The 18,351-nt window shown below is 46.0% G+C and overlaps 1 protein-coding gene and 2 non-coding genes across 5 annotated transcripts; 1 reads left to right on the forward strand and 2 right to left on the reverse strand.

Moving 5' to 3' along the window:
* The first annotated feature begins 7,345 nt into the window (after window positions 1-7,345).
* On the forward strand, window positions 7,346-16,403 carry LOC110527369 (SLAIN motif-containing protein 1). Of its 3 annotated transcripts, none has more exons than XM_021608597.3 (9): window positions 7,346-8,011; window positions 8,865-8,998; window positions 11,181-11,312; window positions 11,772-11,879; window positions 12,644-12,793; window positions 13,260-13,640; window positions 14,486-14,638; window positions 14,846-15,134; window positions 15,246-16,403. In XM_021608597.3, exons 1-9 carry the CDS (start codon window positions 7,596-7,598, stop codon window positions 15,319-15,321), a joined length of 1,839 nt encoding a protein of 612 aa, XP_021464272.2. In that variant the 5' UTR covers window positions 7,346-7,595; the 3' UTR covers window positions 15,322-16,403. The 3 variants fall into 3 exon arrangements, 2 of the variants coding, with proteins under 2 accessions (XP_021464272.2, XP_090096354.1); XR_016497069.1 differs by having other exon boundaries at window positions 7,384-8,011; window positions 13,143-13,640; XM_090240228.1 differs by lacking the exon at window positions 11,772-11,879 and having other exon boundaries at window positions 7,387-8,011.
* Window positions 16,404-16,843: 440 nt separating this feature from the next.
* Window positions 16,844-16,915, reverse strand: trnae-uuc (transfer RNA glutamic acid (anticodon UUC)). The gene has a single exon. It is a non-coding gene; the product is annotated as a tRNA-Glu (tRNA).
* Window positions 16,916-18,168: 1,253 nt separating this feature from the next.
* On the reverse strand, window positions 18,169-18,240 carry trnae-uuc (transfer RNA glutamic acid (anticodon UUC)). The gene has a single exon. It is a non-coding gene; the product is annotated as a tRNA-Glu (tRNA).
* Between the last annotated feature and the right edge of the window lie 111 nt (window positions 18,241-18,351).

Here is an 18,351-nt window from a genome sequence, read left to right on the forward strand (position 1 = left end):
AAATATGACCGTGTGGCTCTAACAGAGGTTAACAGGACTCTATACACACACCACTGCTCTTTACAATCCTCTAGACAACCACTGCTGTTGATAACTGGTATCTCAGTGTCCAGTGCCCACTCCATTGACTGACTGACTTACCCTTTTTTCTCTCTCTCTTTATCCTGTTCTCTCTCTCTCTCTCTCTCCTCCCTTCTCTCCATCTCATCCCTCTCTGCTCTCCTCCATCTCCATCCCTCCCCTCCCTTCTCTCCTCTCCATCCCTCTTTTCTCCTCTCCATCTCATCCCTCTCCTCTCTCCATCTCCCTCCCTGCTCTCTGTCCCTCCTCTCCTCCTCATCCCTCTCCTCCCTATCCCTCTCCTCCTTCCTCCCCATCCCTCTCCTCCCTTCTCTCCATCTCCATCCCTCTCCTCCCTTCTCTCCATCTCCATCCCTCTCCTCCCTCCTCTCCATCTCATCCCTCTCTTGCCTCCTCTCCATCTCCATCCCTCTCCTCCCTTCTCTCCATCTCCATCCCTCTCCTCCCTTCTCTCCATCTCCATCCCTCTCCTCCCTCCTCGCCATCTCCATCCCTCTCCTCCCTTCTCTCCATCTCCATCCCTCTCCTCCCTTCTCTCCATCTCCATCCCTCTCCTCCCTTCTCTCCATCTCCAACCCTCTCCTCCCTTCTCTCCATCTCCATCCCTCTCCTCCCTTCTCTCCTCCTCATCCCTCTCCTCCCTTCTCTCCATCTCCATCCCTCTCCTCCCTTCTCTCCATCTCCAACCCTCTCCTCCCTTCTCTCCATCTCCATCCCTCTCCTCCCTTCTCTCCTCCTCATCCCTCTCCTCCCTTCTCTCCATCTCCATCCCTCTCCTCCCTTCTCTCCATCTCCATCCCTCTCCTCCCTTATCTCCATCCCTCTCCTCCCTCCTCGCCATCTCATCCCTCTCCTCCCTTCTCTCCATCTCCATTCCTCTCCTCCCTCCTCTCCATCTCCATCCCTCTCCTACCTCCTCTCCATCTCATCCCTCTCCTCCCTCCTCTCCATCTCCATCCCTCTCCTCCCTCTCTCCTCCCCATCTCCATACCTCTCCTCCCTCCTCTCCATCTCCATCCCTCTCCTCCCTCCTCTCCATCTCCATCCCTCTCCTCCCTCCTCTCCATCTCCATACCTCTCCTCCCTCATCTCCATCCCTCTCCTCCCTCCTCTCCATCTCCATCCCTCTCCTCCCTCCTCTCCATCTCCATCCCTCTCCTCCCTCATCTCCATCCCTCTCCTCTCCCCCTGACAGAGAGCAGTTGATGTTCCCCCTCCACCTCATGTAGGTGCTGGGGAGGTTTGACATGCAGTGCATTGTGAGTGGCGGGGGCCATTCCAGCCAGGTGGGGGCGCTACGCCTTTCCATCTCCCGCGCCATGCTGAGCTTTCTGACTGAGGTACAGGTGGAGACCATGAGACAAGGTTGGTAGTGGTACTACACACACACACACACACGACTAACGAGACACACACATCATTCAGAAAGCTTCATTATCTATTGTTGTATTTATTTTTTTATTTAACTAGGCAAGTCAGTTAAGAACAAATTCTTATTTACAATGATGACCTACCAAGAGGCAAAAGGCCTCCTGCTGGGAATGGGGGCTGCGATTAAAAAAAATAAAAAATAAATCTAAGACAAAACGCACATCACCACAAGAGAGACATCCCTACATAAAGAGAGACTTAGGACATCAACATAGCATGGTAGCAGCACAACATGACAACAGCATGGTAGCAGCACAACATGACAGCAGCAACACAACATAACAACAGCATGGCAGCAACACAACATGACAACAGCATGGCAGCAGCACAAATGACAACAGCATGGCAGCAGCACAACATGACAGCAGCAACACAACATGACAACAGCATGGCAGCAACACAACATGACAACAGCATGGCAGCAACACAACATGACAACAGCATGGCAGCAGCACAAATGACAACAGCATGGTAGCAGCACAACATGACAACAGCATGGCAGCAGCACAACATGACAACAGCATGGCAGCAACACAACATGACAACAGCATGGCAGCAACACAACATGACAACAGCATGGCAGCAACACAACATGACAGCAGCAACACAACATGACAACAGCATGGCAGCAACACAACATGACAACAGCATGGCAGCAGCACAACATGACAACAGCATGGCAGCAGCACAACATGACAACGGCATGGCAGCAGCACAAATGACAACAGCATGGCAGCAGCACAACATGACAGCAGCAACACAACATAACAACAGCATGGCAGCAACACAACATGACAACAGCATGGCAGCAGCACAAATGACAACAGCATGGTAGCAGCACAACATGACAACAGCATGGCAGCAACACAACATGACAACAGCATGGCAGCAGCACAACATGACAACAGCATGGCAGCAGCACAACATGACAACAGCATGGCAGCAACACAACATGACAACAGCATGGCAGCAACACAACATGACAACATCATGGCAGCAACACAACATGACAACAGCATGGCAGCAACACAACATGACAGCAGCAACACAACATAACAACAGCATGGCAGCAGGACAAATGACAACAGCATGGCAGCAACACAACATGACAACAGCATGGCAGCAGCACAAATGACAACAGCATGGCAGCAGCACAACATGACAACAGCATGGTAGCAGCACAACATGACAACAGCATGGCAGCAGCACAAATAACAACAGCATGGCAGCAGCACAACATGACAACAGCATGGTAGCAGCACAAATGACAACAGCATGGCTGCAGCACAAATGACAACAGCATGGTAGCAGCACAAATGACAACAGCATGGCAGCAGCACAACATGACAACAGCATGGCAGCAACACAACATGACAACAGCATGGCAGCAGCACAAATGACATCAGCATGGCAGCAGCACAACATGACAACATCATGGCAGCAGCACAACATGGCAACATCATGGCAGCAGCACAACATGACAACATCATGGCAGCAGCACAACATGACAACATCATGGCAGCAGCACAACATGACAACAGCATGGCAGCAGCACAACATAACAACAGCATGGCAGCAGCACAACATGACAACAGCATGGCAGCAGTACAACATAACAACAGCATGGCAGCAGCACAACTTGACAACAGCATGGCAGCAGCACAACATGACAACAGCATGGCAGCAGCACAACATAACAACAGCATGGCAGCAGCACAACATAACAACAGCATGGCAGCAGCACAACATGACAACAGCATGGCAGCAGCACAAATGACAACAGCATGGCTGCAGCACAACATGACAACAGCATGGCAGCAACACAACATGACAACAGCATGGTAGCAGCACAAATAACAACAGCATGGCAGCAGCACAACATGACAACAGCATGGCAGCACAACATGACAACAGCATGGCAGCAGCACAACATGACAACAGCATGGCAGCAGCACAACATGACAACAGCATGGCAGCAGCACAACATGACAACAGCATGGCAGCAGCACAACATGACAACAGCATGGCAGCAACACCACATGACAACAGCATGGCAGCAATACAACATGACAACAGCATGGTAGCAGCACAACATGACAACAGCATGGCAGCAGCACATATGACAACAGCATGGCAGCAACACAACATGACAACAGCATGGTAGCAGCACAACATGACAACAGCATGGTAGCAGCACAACATGACAACAGCATGGCAGCAGCACATATGACAACAGCATGGCAGCAACACAACATGACAACAGCATGGTTGCAGCACAATATGACAACAGCATGGCAGCAACACCACATGACAACAGCATGGCAGCAATACAACATGACAGCAGCATGGCAGCAGTACAACATGACAACAGCATGGCAGCAGCACAAATGACAACAGCATGGCAGCAGCACAAATGACAACAGCATGGTAGCAGCACAACATGACAACAGCATGGCAGCAGCACAACATGACAACAGCATGGCAGCAGCACAACATAACAACAGCATGGTAGCAGCACAACATGACAACAGCATGGCAGCAGCACAACATGACAACAGCATAGCAGCAGCACAACATGACAACAGCATGGCAGCAACACAACATGACAGCAGCAACACAACATGACAACAGCATGGCAGCAACACAACATGACAACAGCATGGCAGCTGCACAACATGACAACAGCATGGCAGCAACACCACATGACAACAGCATGGCAGCAATACAACATGACAATAGCATGGTAGCAACACAACATGACAACATGATGGCAGCAGCACAAATGACAACAGCATGGTAGCAGCACAACATGACAACAGCATGGCAGCAGCACAACATGACGACAGCATGGCAGCAGCACAACATGACAACATCATGGCAGCAGTACAACATAACAACAGCATGGCAGCAGCACAACTTGACAACAGCATGGCAGCAGCACAACATGACAACAGCATGGCAGCAGCACAACATAACAACAGCATGGCAGCAGCACAACTTGACAACAGCATGGCAGCAGCACAACATGACAACAGCATGGCAGCAACACCACATGACAACAGCATGGCAGCAATACAACATGACAACAGCATGGTAGCAACACAACATGATGGCAGCAGCACAACATGACAAGAGCATGGCAGCAGCACAAATGACAACAGCATGGCAGCAACACAACATGACAACAGCATGGTAGCAGCACAACATGACAACAGCATGGTAGCAGCACAACATGACAACAGCATGGCAGCAGCACATATGACAACAGCATGGCAGCAACACAACATGACAACAGCATGGTTGCAGCACAACATGACAACAGCATGGCAGCAACACCACATGACAACAGCATGGCAGCAATACAACATGACAACAGCATGGCAGCAGTACAACATGACAACAGCATGGCAGCAGCACAAATGACAACAGCATGGTAGCAGCACAACATAACAACAGCATGGCAGCAGCACAACATGACAACAGCATGGCAGCAGCACAACATAACAACAGCATGGCAGCAGCACAACATGACAACAGCATGGCAGCAGCACAACATGACAACAGCATAGCAGCAGCACAACATGACAACAGCATGGCAGCAACAGAACATGACAACAGCATGGCAGCAACACAACATGACAACAGCATGGCAGCAGCACAACATGACAACAGCATGGCAGCAACACAACATGACAACAGCACAACATGACAACAGCATGGCAGCAACACAACATGACAACAGCACAACATTACAACAGCATGGCAGCAACACAACATGACAACAGCATGGTAGCAGCACAACATAACAACAGCATGGCAGCAACACAACATGACAACAGCATGGCAGCAATACAACATGACAACAACATGGTAGCAGCACAACATGGTAGCAGCAAAAAACATGGTACAAACATTATTGGGCACAGACAACAGCCCAAAGGGCAAGAAGGTAAAGCCAACAATACATCATGCAAAGCAGCCACAATTGTCAGTAAGAGTGTCCATGATTGAGTCTTTGAATGAAGAGATTGAGATGAAAGTGTCCAGTTTGAGTGTTTGTTGTAGCTCGTTCCAGTCGCTAGCTGCAGCGAACTGAAAAGAGGAGCGACCCAGGGCTGTGTGCTCTTTGGGGACCTTTAACAGAATGTGACTGGCAGAACGGGTGTTGTATGTGGAGGATGAGGGCTGCAGTAGATATCTCAGATAGGGGGGAGTGAGGCCTAAGAGGGTTTTATAAATAAGCATCAACCAGTGGATCTTGCAATGGAATACAGAGATGACCAGTTTACAGAGGAGTATAGAGTGCAGTGATGTGTCCTATAAGGAGCATTGGTGGCAAATCTGATGGTCGAATGGTAAAGAACATCTAGCCTCTCGAGAGCACCCTTACCTGCCAATCTATAAATTATGTCTCCGTAATCTAGCATGCGTAGGATGGTCATCTGAATCAGGGTTAGTCTGGCAGCTGGGGTGAAAGAGGAGCGAGTACGATAGAGGAAACCAAGTCTAGATTTAACTTTAGCCTGCACATTTGATATGTGTTGAGAGAAGGACCGTTTTAATGTACATCAAATGAACAACACTGTTCCTCTGTTGCTTTGTTGTTGATGTATTGTACTATTTTTGGTTTGACCTTTGACCTGCATCTCTGCCTCCTTCTCAGCTGGGCTGCTGACCCCTGACCCCAGAATTAAGGAGAGGAAGAAGCCGGGCCAGGAGGGAGCGAGGAGGAAGTTCACCTGGAAGAAACGCTGAGGTGGAGGGGACAGAATAGAACTGGACACAGGGAAATCACAGCAACATCTTCATCATTATCTTCCTCTGAGATCAGAACTGTTATTAGTAAGTGGACAAATTGTTCATCCAACCCCTGTTGTAGCTTTTTATATGTCCCCTAAAGGTTATTTAGATCTGGAAATAGCCACCAAGTACATGACTCAAATACATGTACAAATTCAAAGGGGTTCTGTCCATGTGAGGGCAGAATGCCCAACTCCATATAGGCTGTAATGTTTTTTTTCTGCCACCAGAGGGCCATCTCTGGCAATACACCTATCCATTGTCTTTGTCTGTATATTGAAAATAAAATTTTGTTTTTCATATACCTTGCTATAATATGCTGTTTTTATTCCATATAAAAAAATAAATGGCCAGTAACGTTACAGCTGCACTTTAACCAGGCGCTGTCCACTGTCATGGGGTGCTGAAAGTCCACGTTAGGGATTCTGCCTTAGTCGCTGTCCATGGTGCTGAAACCTGCGGTGCAGATTCTGTATTTTTATTTCGTGCCTTCAGAACTTTCACTCCTGCGTTAAATTGGAAAAAGTTACCACAGTACCATCATTTGCCGTCTCAATTTACACCACAGGATGGCGATAAATGGGCATAAAATGCCCTGGTTTAACCTGGGGAGTGTTCAAGATGCATGGGCGCTCTGAGCATGCGGTTGTAGAATATGTACAGTGGCTGGTGAAATTATTATTCAATTCAATAGATCTTTATGTGTATATCAATGAAGTCAACTGTGTATGTTTGTAGATAAAATATTAATGGTTTAGCCAATATTTTGTGTTATCAAAAGGTAGGCTATGATCAAATAATATATTTTCACTTCCGACGTAATCTCTCATTCTCTATTTTAATAAACATATTTGAAACAAAAATGTTGCATCTTCTTTAGGCACATTTTCACAGAGCACAGTGGCCGTCTGCTCCTTCTTTACGGACAAAGACAATGTGTTGTGCATTGTCTTTGTGGTCAAACAAATAATTGTCACTTATCAATGTGACAACTGTGAAGTTTGAGGAGAAAACGCTTGCACGCACCTGTCCTGAAATCACTAATTAGGCAACAGTTCCCGCGGTGGATTCAGCACTTTGGGGGTGGAGACAGTCTGTAGCACGCCACCATCCCTTATTGGGTGACATCTGAAAGCTCTAGTCCTGATGGGCACTAGAGCAAGCGAGATACAACCCATACCCAAATCACAGTGTGGGCAACGGGTGAGCTGAGACTGAGTGTAGTTTACCCCGTCCACCATTTAATAAAAAATATATATCGGGTATTTGTACTTTTCCATCCAATGGATGCAGCAGTGATGAACTCCCAGATAATGACGGATGTCAACGGCAACAGCAATGCCGCGAACGCCGAACTGGAGGTGAAAAAGCTCCAAGAGCTGGTTCGGAAATTGGAGCGGCAAAATGAGCAATTGAGGACGCGGGCGAACGGTTGCACTGGCAACCCCCACATTCTACCTCCCTCTCCGGCCTACATGGCCGGGAGCTACTGCATACCTAGTCCGTTACCGACGCTACTGTGCCAGTCTTCCTTGGAGTCATTTTTCCCGTTGGACGAACCGTTCGAATATTTACATTCGCATTATGTGGATACTGCTCTCGACACGGAGGCTGATTATATGGAACGTACGGTTCTGGATGAGGTGGACATTCTGGACCTAGATGCTCTATTCTCTATTGAAGACTCTGAAGCTACCTGGTAACTATTTTACAATATCCAATGGTTTGTATAATGTAGTTGACAGGTGGCAAATTTAATCTGACAGATTTCTTTGAAACTTGCAGTCCTTATTGCATATGACAATTGATCTGTCATATACGATGGTGATGCAGTGTTCTGTTTATTTTATAGGATATGTGACTGTTACTCTGGTATGGAATATAATGGTGTACCTGGAAATGAGACTCCAATCCTAGTAGGACTGATATACGACAACAAAGCCACACCTTCAAGGACAAATTGGACAGAAATATGGAGCGGACACTTGTTCCAATATTATTCGATTTTTCATTAGCAAACACAAAACATCGATGTGTTGCAGTTATCATAGTCAACGATTATGATTGAGCAGACGGCCACTGTGCCCTGTGAAAATGTGCCTGTTGAAATGGAGGCTAGACCGCATCAGTCTGAGACATGTCGACTTGGGGGTGGACGACTGGACACAAGAAGTGCTATAATTTTAGTGGTAAAACGTATGCATAAGAATACCCGCTGATAAAAGGTGACATTATACTTGTGACTCAATCTTTATTATGTCAAATCCATTATAGTGCCCAAAACCAATTTTGGACTGCAGTCAGAATTGGCTGCTCCACACTATGCGCCACGGTTTGCACTTGGTTGGCTACAATCAATATGATTATATTCTCAGGTCCTAAGTGAGGTTGTGGCTTGATGTACATTTTTGGGATCATAGTAAAACTGGAAAACGTATCCCTGATCTGAAACCAGTATTCCCTGTAGGCCCATAAGGGTTGATATGGGACTATAGTGCAGTAAAATCCTCTTCATTCCTCCTCTTCTGGCTCTCATCCGGTCTTCCCTGCAGGCTGTATGTGTCAGCCAAGGCCCGGCTGTGGGGGGAGAGCCCTGTTACCCCCCTCCAGTGGAGCAGACAGGTCCTGGACAGCCCCAGAACAGAGGTGGAGTCGGCCCGCTCACTGTGCCTCAGGTTGGACCAAGGTATGAGGAGGGGTGGAAACTAGGGACCGAAAAGGGTGGATAGATGGATGGCTATATAATAGACCATAGGTTTCTATCAACCTGACAAAAAGTTTAGTTTTCAAAGACTTCCTTTCAACAGATGGTTATGATTCTACTGTGTGTGTGGGTACATGGAGGTGAGGGGGGAGGCTAGCACTGTGATGCCTTGAGCTCAGTGTGAAACAGGTCCTCAAGTCTCAGGATTATGTAACCAGCCAACTCCAGACTATTTTGGACTCTGAGATAAAAGTACAGCACCTTGCCAGACAGTCACTAGTCACACACAGCACCGGCTACATTAAACTACACACAGCACCAGCTACATTAAACTACACACAGTACTGGTATCATTAAACTACGCACGGTGGTCACGCACAAGCGGAGTCACTCCTGAAAAGACAGCCGTATACCAACCTACAGACCCACACATTCACACCATGGTTATGACAGTGAGGACATTCATTTCACCTGGTTAGGTGATGGAGATCACATTCTAATTCACAGCATCTACCTGAAGAAGGGTTGCAGTAGAGAGGTGACCGGGTCGAATGAGAGGCCCTGAAGTGAAGGTGTGAGTGGCCAACTGGGAATTTAGCGGTAACGTCAGGGTTAATGCCTCTACTCCTGAGACATTTTATGGTGTCTAATGACCACTGAGAGTGGACCTTGGGTTCATGTCTGAGAGGAAGCTGTGGTGTGAAACAGTGAATAGATGTGACGTCTCCCACGGTCTTTGCTGAAGGTACTGTATTAATACGGCTCTAGTCCTCTAAGCTCTTAATGAGAGGTGAAGCACTGGCCGCAACTGTCTGTGTGCGTCACTTTCAACAACTTAGAGTAAACACACACGTCAGCTTAATTGTATTTCTTTTTACTATTATATATTTGAAATGTATCAAATGTTTTTGCATATTAGATCCTATTTAACTTGGCCTTCAAATTATATACTTGTCATGCAACAGCTTATCGTTGCATCAGTGAAGCTGCTATTTATTTATTTTTTATTTAACCAGGCAAGTCAGTTACGAACAATTGTTATTTACAATGACGGCCGAGGAACAGTGGGTTAACTGGTCTAGGAACAGTGGGTTAACTGGTCTAGGAACAGTGGGTTAACTGGTCTAGGAACAGTGGGTTAACTGCCTTGTTCAGGGGCAGAACAACAGATTGTTATCTTTTCAGCTCAGGGATTCGATCTAGCAACCTTTTGGTTACTAGTCCAACGCTCTAACCACTAGGCTACCTGCCGCCATTTCATCAGTGAACTACAGGTAACCGTCAAAATAAAGGGAACAACAACAAAAAGTGTAATACTTATAAAATATACTTTTATCCCTCATACTAGTGTTTCCTTTATTTTGGCAGTTACCTGTATTTTACTACAATATATTGCTGTAAGGATCTATACTAGAAGCCTGTATATTAATTCCACAGTAGCTGTAACTGCAGGAAAAGCCTTCCACTGCTTTCACACTTGACCTACTATCTGCCTGTTGCTACGTTCACAGGGCCTCCCTCAGCAACCAGAGGGGTAACCATGGTTACCGTGTTTACATGAAAGGCACCTCGCCTCAATGCTGCTAAGTGGTTTATATTCTCAGTGACAGGTATAACATAACCCCACTCTATCTGGTGCAGGGATATAAGCAGCGCTGTGTTCAGCAGCTCACAGTCGAACCACCACACAGAGAGATGATTTGCTTTCTCAGCTCTGCAACATTTATTTATCATTCTCCTCTCTCTTTGTTCTTTTGATCCACCACATCTCCTCTAGATAGATTTCTGTAAATATGCTAAGCGGGTGTTTATTCCTGTAGGTCTCCTCTATGAATATATTTCAGAAGGTGTGTGTGGTCGCTGCTCCGTCCCTGGTCCTGGCCCGTGCTGAATGGGTGTGTTGAGCAGTGTGTGTGTGAGGTTGTGAATGCAGCTTTGTCTCCTGGGCATTGGACAGCAGATGTGTTCCTTGGCTGCTACTGAATAGTGGTTCTGTGACTGTCACAGCAATGTGACGCGCTGGGTGTGAGGTAAACAACCGCTTCACACTGCTGACCTCTGTTCCTTGTGAGGGGCCCGGAAAGCACTGACAGCTGTGTGTGTTTTGGGGGTGGTCCGATAGAGTATGACATTGCCTTTTCCCCTCCCTCCCTCCCATGCGTAGTCCATAGGTGGCGGGGGGTCTTCTCCAGCCACTCTTCCCCTGCCCTCCCCCTGAGACGTGTAGCTGGAGTGTCCCCCCTCAGTGCCTCGTTCTCCAGGTCCTGCTCCACCCCTCCGCCCGCTGACAGACCTGGTAAATACACACACAGATTACTATGTGACATGGGTACATATTGCCATAATGTTGCCATAATGTTACCATAATATTACCATATGACATTAGTTGAACTAGAGGTTTTTCAACCTTGCAACCTGATCAGGAGAAACTCTTGCCCCTATTGAGCAGGAAACCTCTGCGCCCTATTGAGCAGAATCAGGGCCATATTGAGCAGAAAAATCCTGGGCCGTGTTGAGCAGAAACTCAACACTCCTGATCAGTTCACCAGGCGAGGAAAACCCCTGGTTCTTAGACATGAGGGCTACTCCATCCATGATTACTTCTTAAACATGGTATTTCACAATTGAAATAAATACCACAGTCTCTTCATTGGAATAGTTTTATTTTTTTCTCCATTGAAACAACTCTCCATGATTCTCTCTCTCTCCCCCTTATCCTGTCTCTGTCCCCTCCCTTTCTTTCTCCCTCCATCAGCCTCATTCTCCTCACCCCTCCATCCTCTCCTCCACCTGTCACTGACTCCTGTAGGGACGGCTGAGAGAATTCCCACATTCCTCCCAGCCAATCACTCAGCCAATCGCAGTAAGCCTCGTTCGCTCCCCCGCTGGCTCACGTTGTCTCAGTCTCTGTCATGTCAAGGTTTGCGTCTCAATAGTCTGTTTGAAAGAGCTTCCTCTCCTTGTCTCCTCTCCTTCGTTCCTGCTGATGTTAGACATATGGACTGGTGAAATACCTTAAGTTTCACCTTCTGGCTGTCTTGTCAGATCAGAATAGAGGTGGACACAAGAAGAGAGGAGAGGAAGCCGTTATAGACTATTGAGAAGCCCCCAAGGTCATCATTCATCATTTGTCACGGCAAGAGAAGGAGTGTTTCAGTGTGTGTTCAGTTTCTGCTACTTCAGGTGTTTGCCATGCGAAGTTCAACAGTGCGATGGTGAGGAGACAGACTTGAGTGGAATAGTCCCTTTGGTGAAGGAAGCGCCACATGTCACACAGCTAGGTCGAGCCTGTGAGATCTGGTTGGCGGCCATAATGGAAAATGGCCATGGGGGCTTGGAGTGGCCATAAACACAATATGGCCTTTTCTAGCTTTGTCTGTGATTTGTGGTGCTTCTGGTGCTTCTATCACCAAAGGCACAATTCCATGACGTGGCCTCCCCACTAACAGTGACTCGGCAATGTTTCTTAAAGGGAGAGTGATGTTTTTTTGCTACCAGTGTGCCTCTATCTAAACTAATCTTGCTTTTCATCTGGTCAGTTTTCTTTGTGTTCATTGTTAATGTAAAATCTCTGCAATGTAATTTGTCTGTGATCTGACCTCTGAACTGTGTTGTTGTGTGCTGAAGGCCGCAGCCTCCGGCGGTTCCTCCTCAGCCCCCAGTCTTCCATGGACAGTGAGCTCAGTGCCTCCGAGCTGGAGGATGACTCCATCACGCAGGGATACAAGCTGCAGGACCTTGTTGACGTCCAGGTCATGGCTCGTCTGCAGGAGGACAGTGAGTCCCTCACCCTTTATTAAAAACTGTTGTCGTCACATAGTTATGACTATATATTGTTTTATATAGTAAGAGGTGAGTTTTCCCCCCTTTCTATGTAAAAGTGTGGAAAATGCTTTATAAATCAGAACTATTATTATTATTTATTATTATTATTATTAACTATTGAGCAGGTGACCTGAAAGGGAATAACTCTAGGCCCCAAGGTTAAAGGTAGGGCCCAGAGTTGTTACTGGTCAGTTCAAGTGGTCTTGGATTCCTGGCCATATTCTTGCCCTTTATTGTTCCTCTCTCTCCTTATCTTCCTCTGTCCTTCTCTCCCTTCTAACACTGTAACATGTGATACAAGACCTCAGGCTTCATCCAGGCTTTATTAACCTTAACCTCAGGCGCAGAAGGTGACGACTGATTGTGTGCGCGTGCGTGTTTGTGTGTTTGCGCTTGTCCGTATTTCCCCCTCCTTCAGGTCTTCGTCAGGACTACGCCACCACCCCCACCTCCATCAACCGCCGCAGCGCCAGCTTCTCCTTCCTCTCCCTTCAGCACAACGGCGAGGCTGACCTGGAGGAGGAAGAGGATGAGGAAGAGTACGGGCAGCTACCTCCTCCCCAGCCCCGTCTGACCCGTGTGGGACCAACCCTGCAGCGCGGCCTCTCCCACTCCCACACCTTCTCCAGCATACGGGACTGGAGGAGGAGCACAACCAGCCTCTCCAGCCCCTCCAGCCCTCAGTACCCCTCTGGAGGATTCTCCTATCAGCCCCCACCCCCACCCCCACCCCAGGCCCTGGCCAGCCCCACACTCAGCACCTACACACCCGAACAACAGGGCTTCAGGCCTGGATCAGGTGAGCAGGCCTGGCCCATGCAGGTACTTGGGTTGCGTTCATTAGAGAAAATGGGAGATTTTTGGGGGGGGGGGTAGTTGCACTGGACTCCTCCATTTTGTATGTATGTGTGTGTGTATTCTTCTGTTCGGTATCTATTGGACTCAACCCTGGCCCTCTGTTTAAATTTATGAAATCTCACACTTTCTAATAAGAATTCTTGCTCTGCAAGACTCTCTTCTAATAATGTTTGTGTTTTCTGTGTATTTATGTTCACTATATATTTTGGGGATCACATTTGGAATGCAGATATGAGTACATTTTTCAAACAAGCCTTGTTTTCTTGATGGAACATTTGCATAACAAAGTACAATATTAGTAGGGCTACAAAATAATTGACACACGACATGATGGCCCTCTTATGAAATAGTTATACTAATCTATTTCTAGGTTTGTTTTCAACTTGTCATTGTTTATGTTAATGGAGGAAGAGGTCACCCACTCGTTAGTTACTACCGTAGGTACTTCCCTAGCCTGTTGACTGTACTGGCAGACTACCAGGGATGTGCTCACTGTAAGCCTCTTGAGACACTGACTGTTCCGTAAGCTCTTGGAGGCTATTCTGTTTCTGTTCTGTTAGCTGAACCGGAGAGGGACACTGAATAGAGGGTGGTGAGATTACAGGAGATTTTTCTCTTTGGGGCCTCAACACTGGTGTTCTTCAAGAGAGACTAGTGAGTGGCACATAATTCCTCTTGAAGAGGGCTCTATGTGGAATCTGAAATGATAAAGTCTTAGTCATCTAGCTCTGTGGCCTTGAATTCATACAGGAATATTGTGTGTGTGTGTGTGTACATTCTATATAGATAAGCTGCGGAGGAGCATGCCCAACCTGTTCAGGGCTCCCAGTGTGCCTAGTCCACTGAGCCCAGCCAATCACATCGGCTCTCCCTCCACCCTTCGGAACAGTCTGAGCTTCGACTCGTCCAATGGGCTGGCCAGCAGGCTACAGTCCTCCAGTGAGATACCCTCTTCTTTGTTTTAGCTCTGACCATACACATACTATTAAACTGCAGGGCTTGATTGACTTTCCAGAATTCATCAAATTGAAAATTATCATTCTAAGTAGGTAGTCCATACATTATACAGTACATCTGAGGAAAGCATGAATATTATATCAATCCATTAATCTGTATATGATCTATTGTCAACCCTCTCCCCACTAGTCCCTTCACCCGGTCAGTTGCAGAACAGAGTCCAGAGTGTGGGGAACTTCCAGTCGTTGTCACGGCAACCCCTCAAAGCCACAGCCTACGTCAGCCCCACTGTGAAAGGGCCAGTTACCATGCCGACCTCCACCAGTCTGCAGTCCCTGAGCGGCATCCCCCTCCCCAGTAAACCAGCCGTGGGGGTTGGGGGCACTCCTACGCCCCCCCGGAGCAGTCTGCCCCGCCCCGCCTCCTTTATTGGGACCAGCTCCACACCTCGAAGCAAGATCGCCCAACCCACACGCAGGTAGGCTACTATAGGACACTAGGGGAGCGCCAACAAGCTCAAAACTAGGTTATTGTTGTCTGGGATCATAATTTCCTATTTTTCATCTCAATCTGATCTTCTTTTTCCCAGTTTATTGACGCCTCCTAAGAGCTTGTCCAGCCTGAGTGCCCTACGAGACGGGAGCTGGAGGGATGGCTGCTACTGAGAGAGGCATGAATGGAGAGATGAGATTCAGAGAAGAAGAAGAGATGGCAATGTAGATAGACCCTGCTGGTTGGGGTCACTCACTGCCACACAAAGTCTTCTTGGGGAATTGAGAAGGCAGGTCAACCAAACTATAGGGAATAACAACCTTGTGTAGAACGCCCTCATGATTGGGTATGTGAGGTGTGGTCAGCACTCAGTCAAACATGCATTCTCCACCTGTCCAATTTGGTCTGTGCCAAGGGGAATCCCCCTGTTGATATTTTTATGCACTAACAAGTTTTAACCATGTTATGGTTACATTAACATACTAAAGAAAGAGCTGCCACTTTATGCTAATTAAGCCACATAATTAGTTTTTTTACTTTGGAATTCTGATTAATAAAAGGTGTATTTTCTCTTAATGGAGAGCACCAAATATGCTGCTAAAAAAAGTCTAAATCACTCCCTATTGTCTGGGTGGGTGTATTTGGTCTAATTTTTACATGGCAAGGTATATTTAAAATAAATATTTTATGATTAGTGTAGAGACTAAAGTTAACTTTCAGTGTGCATTGTTGGGATGCTGATCGTATTGATGCAATATTCTTCATGATTTATTTTACATTTTTATTGTGAAGCATATTAACCAAATTTAAAGCTAACGTCTGAATCTGTTTACAAAATGTCTCACCAAGACAGGGAAATGACTTCAAGTTGTGTTTTGGACACTTTTTAAACTATAAAGATTCACTGGTATATCTATGAAATATTTGTAATTGTTGCACTGATTGTACAAGTGTGAATTGAAATGTAATTGATTTTGTTCCTATTATTTGTGATATTGCACTTTTATGGTTAATTATAATTTTGTTGATGAAGAGCACAGGGTAGATGTTTTGTTTTTTGGGATGAAGGATAAAGATCACTTATATTGCATTCTCTGTCTGTTTACTAATTTTTTCACTATTTCAAAAAAAGCAGGTTAGTCTTCATGGTACACCTCACCATCTCTTTCTCCAAAACATTTTTTTGACTGTATTTAATTGAACGACTGTAGTTGTTTTAAAAACTAAAATTAAAGATTTTCAAATTATAAAAAAAGTTATTTGGACCTGATATTCAATTCTGTCTCTAGAGTTAGTAGGCTACTGGTTATTTTCACAGGTGAAGTTCTTACAGTTTCTCTATATATGTCAGATTGATTGTAATTCAGTTTCCGTATCAAATGTCATGTAACGCTTTCTGTTTTAAGCCTATCCCAACCCTTACCTTAACATTTCACCGTTAATGCCTAACCTCAAAAATGCGGAGTTAATGTCTAAGCACTTAGACATTTGACGTTTGAGTAACGTGGATGAACGTGTAATTCTGATCTGAGACTGTGAGCGCTAGTTTCAGCATTACTAGAGTAGCCTACATCGGATAGAGTATTCTATTTTGTCAGTTCGCAATAATTTAACAGGCAAAGCCACAGGCAGTCATATACCTGTATCTATAGGCCTACTGTGCATAACATGTTCAAAGTTTTAATAAAAATGTCGTTCCCATACCGGGAGTCGAACCCGGGCCGCCTGGGTGAAAACCAGGAATCCTAACCGCTAGACCATATGGGAGGTTGGAAAGTAGCAATTTAACAGTCAAATCCATAGGTAAGCTTATTGGTACTGTAGAGTGATATTTCCGAACCCTTGAGGGCCCTAAACAGTACACTTTTCATTATAGTCTTGGTAAACAGGGTTTGGTGATTAATCCGGGGTTACAATACAAATATGTACTGTTGGGGGTATTCGAGAAGTGATGTAAAGGGAGGGCCGAACCAACTCACTCACACACTTAGCAGCTGAGGAGAGAGGAAGAGCTGTAAAATGAGTCGGAAGCATAGTAGCATTTGGATGCATTTTAATATTGTAGACAATGTTAGAGCACAGTGCCGGTTCTACGCACAACCTACGCCGGCATATGCGAACTGTGAAGCTAGCTGTAGCGGAGCTTCGAGAAACTAGCGGGCCTGCTAGTGATTGTGGTGGAGCCAGAACCACCACACGTGGAGCTGTATCCACTCAGTCAAGTAGGCCTACTCCGCGACCCACAGCTACACAATCTTCTATGGACCAGTTTATCTCAAAGTAGCAAACAATGCCAACTATGTTGCAAAACAAGGCCACATTGATATTGCATTGGCTAAAATGATTGCCACAGATTTCCAGCCATATTCGATCATGGAGGACAGAGGTTTTAGAAATTAGAGCTATAGTCTAAATCCAATGTACACAATTCCAAGCAGGAAAACCCTTTCAAAACGTATTAACTCACGTATTCCACAACTTTACGAGAGCACATAGGCTTCAGTGCGGGAAAGAGTCCAAAAAGCTACTGAAGTTTGCCTTACCACTGTCAAAGGTAACCACTTCTTACATGTCGGTTACATGTCACTTCATTGAAGATTTGAAGATACCCACGGCTTACTAAAGTAATGACAGGGAGGCTGCATAGAGAGAGCATAGTGGCCACATCCGTTCCCTCTGAGAGGGTCTTCTTGAAAACGGGACAAATAATTACTGAGAGAAGAAACCGCATCAGGCCCTCGAAAGTGAGGCAACTTTGATACATAAGTATATTTGAGCAATTATACTTACTTTTTGATACTTAAGTACATTTAAAACCAAATACTTTCAGACTTTTAATCAAGTAGTATTTTAGTGGGTGACTTTCACTTTTACTTGAGCCATTTTCTATAAGGTACCTTTACTTTTACTCAAGTATGACAATCGGGTACTTTTTCCACCAATGTGTTCGAGGAGCAGGGTTATTAAAAAACACTACTATAGAGAACATCATGTTCAATGATTTTAAAATAAAATAGTTGTTCCCATACCGGGAGTCGAACCCGGGCCGCCTGGGTGAAAACCAGGAATCCTAACCGCTAGACCATATGGGAGGTCTTGAAAAGTAAAAGGACTATAGACTATTTGTTCCGTCTACTCAGGACGGATGACATATTTATACTTAATTTTGTTATTCGATACATTCTTCTCATATTCGTTATAAT

This window comes from Oncorhynchus mykiss, chromosome 7, assembly GCF_057628025.1.
Source record: "Oncorhynchus mykiss isolate SJ-2025 chromosome 7, ASM5762802v1, whole genome shotgun sequence".
Classification (NCBI taxonomy): Eukaryota; Metazoa; Chordata; class Actinopteri; order Salmoniformes; family Salmonidae; genus Oncorhynchus; species Oncorhynchus mykiss.

Excerpts from the sequence above, each read along its gene's own strand:
- LOC110527369 (XM_021608597.3), top strand. The coding sequence starts at position 7,596 with ATGGATGCAGCAGTGATGAACTCCCAGATAATGACGGATGTCAACGGC. Across the intron at positions 8,999-11,180 it reads GTGCCTCAGGTTGGACCAAG|TCCATAGGTGGCGGGGGGTC; the intron begins GTATGAGGAGGG and ends TCCCATGCGTAG. Across the intron at positions 14,639-14,845 it reads CAGCAGGCTACAGTCCTCCA|TCCCTTCACCCGGTCAGTTG; the intron begins GTGAGATACCCT and ends TCTCCCCACTAG.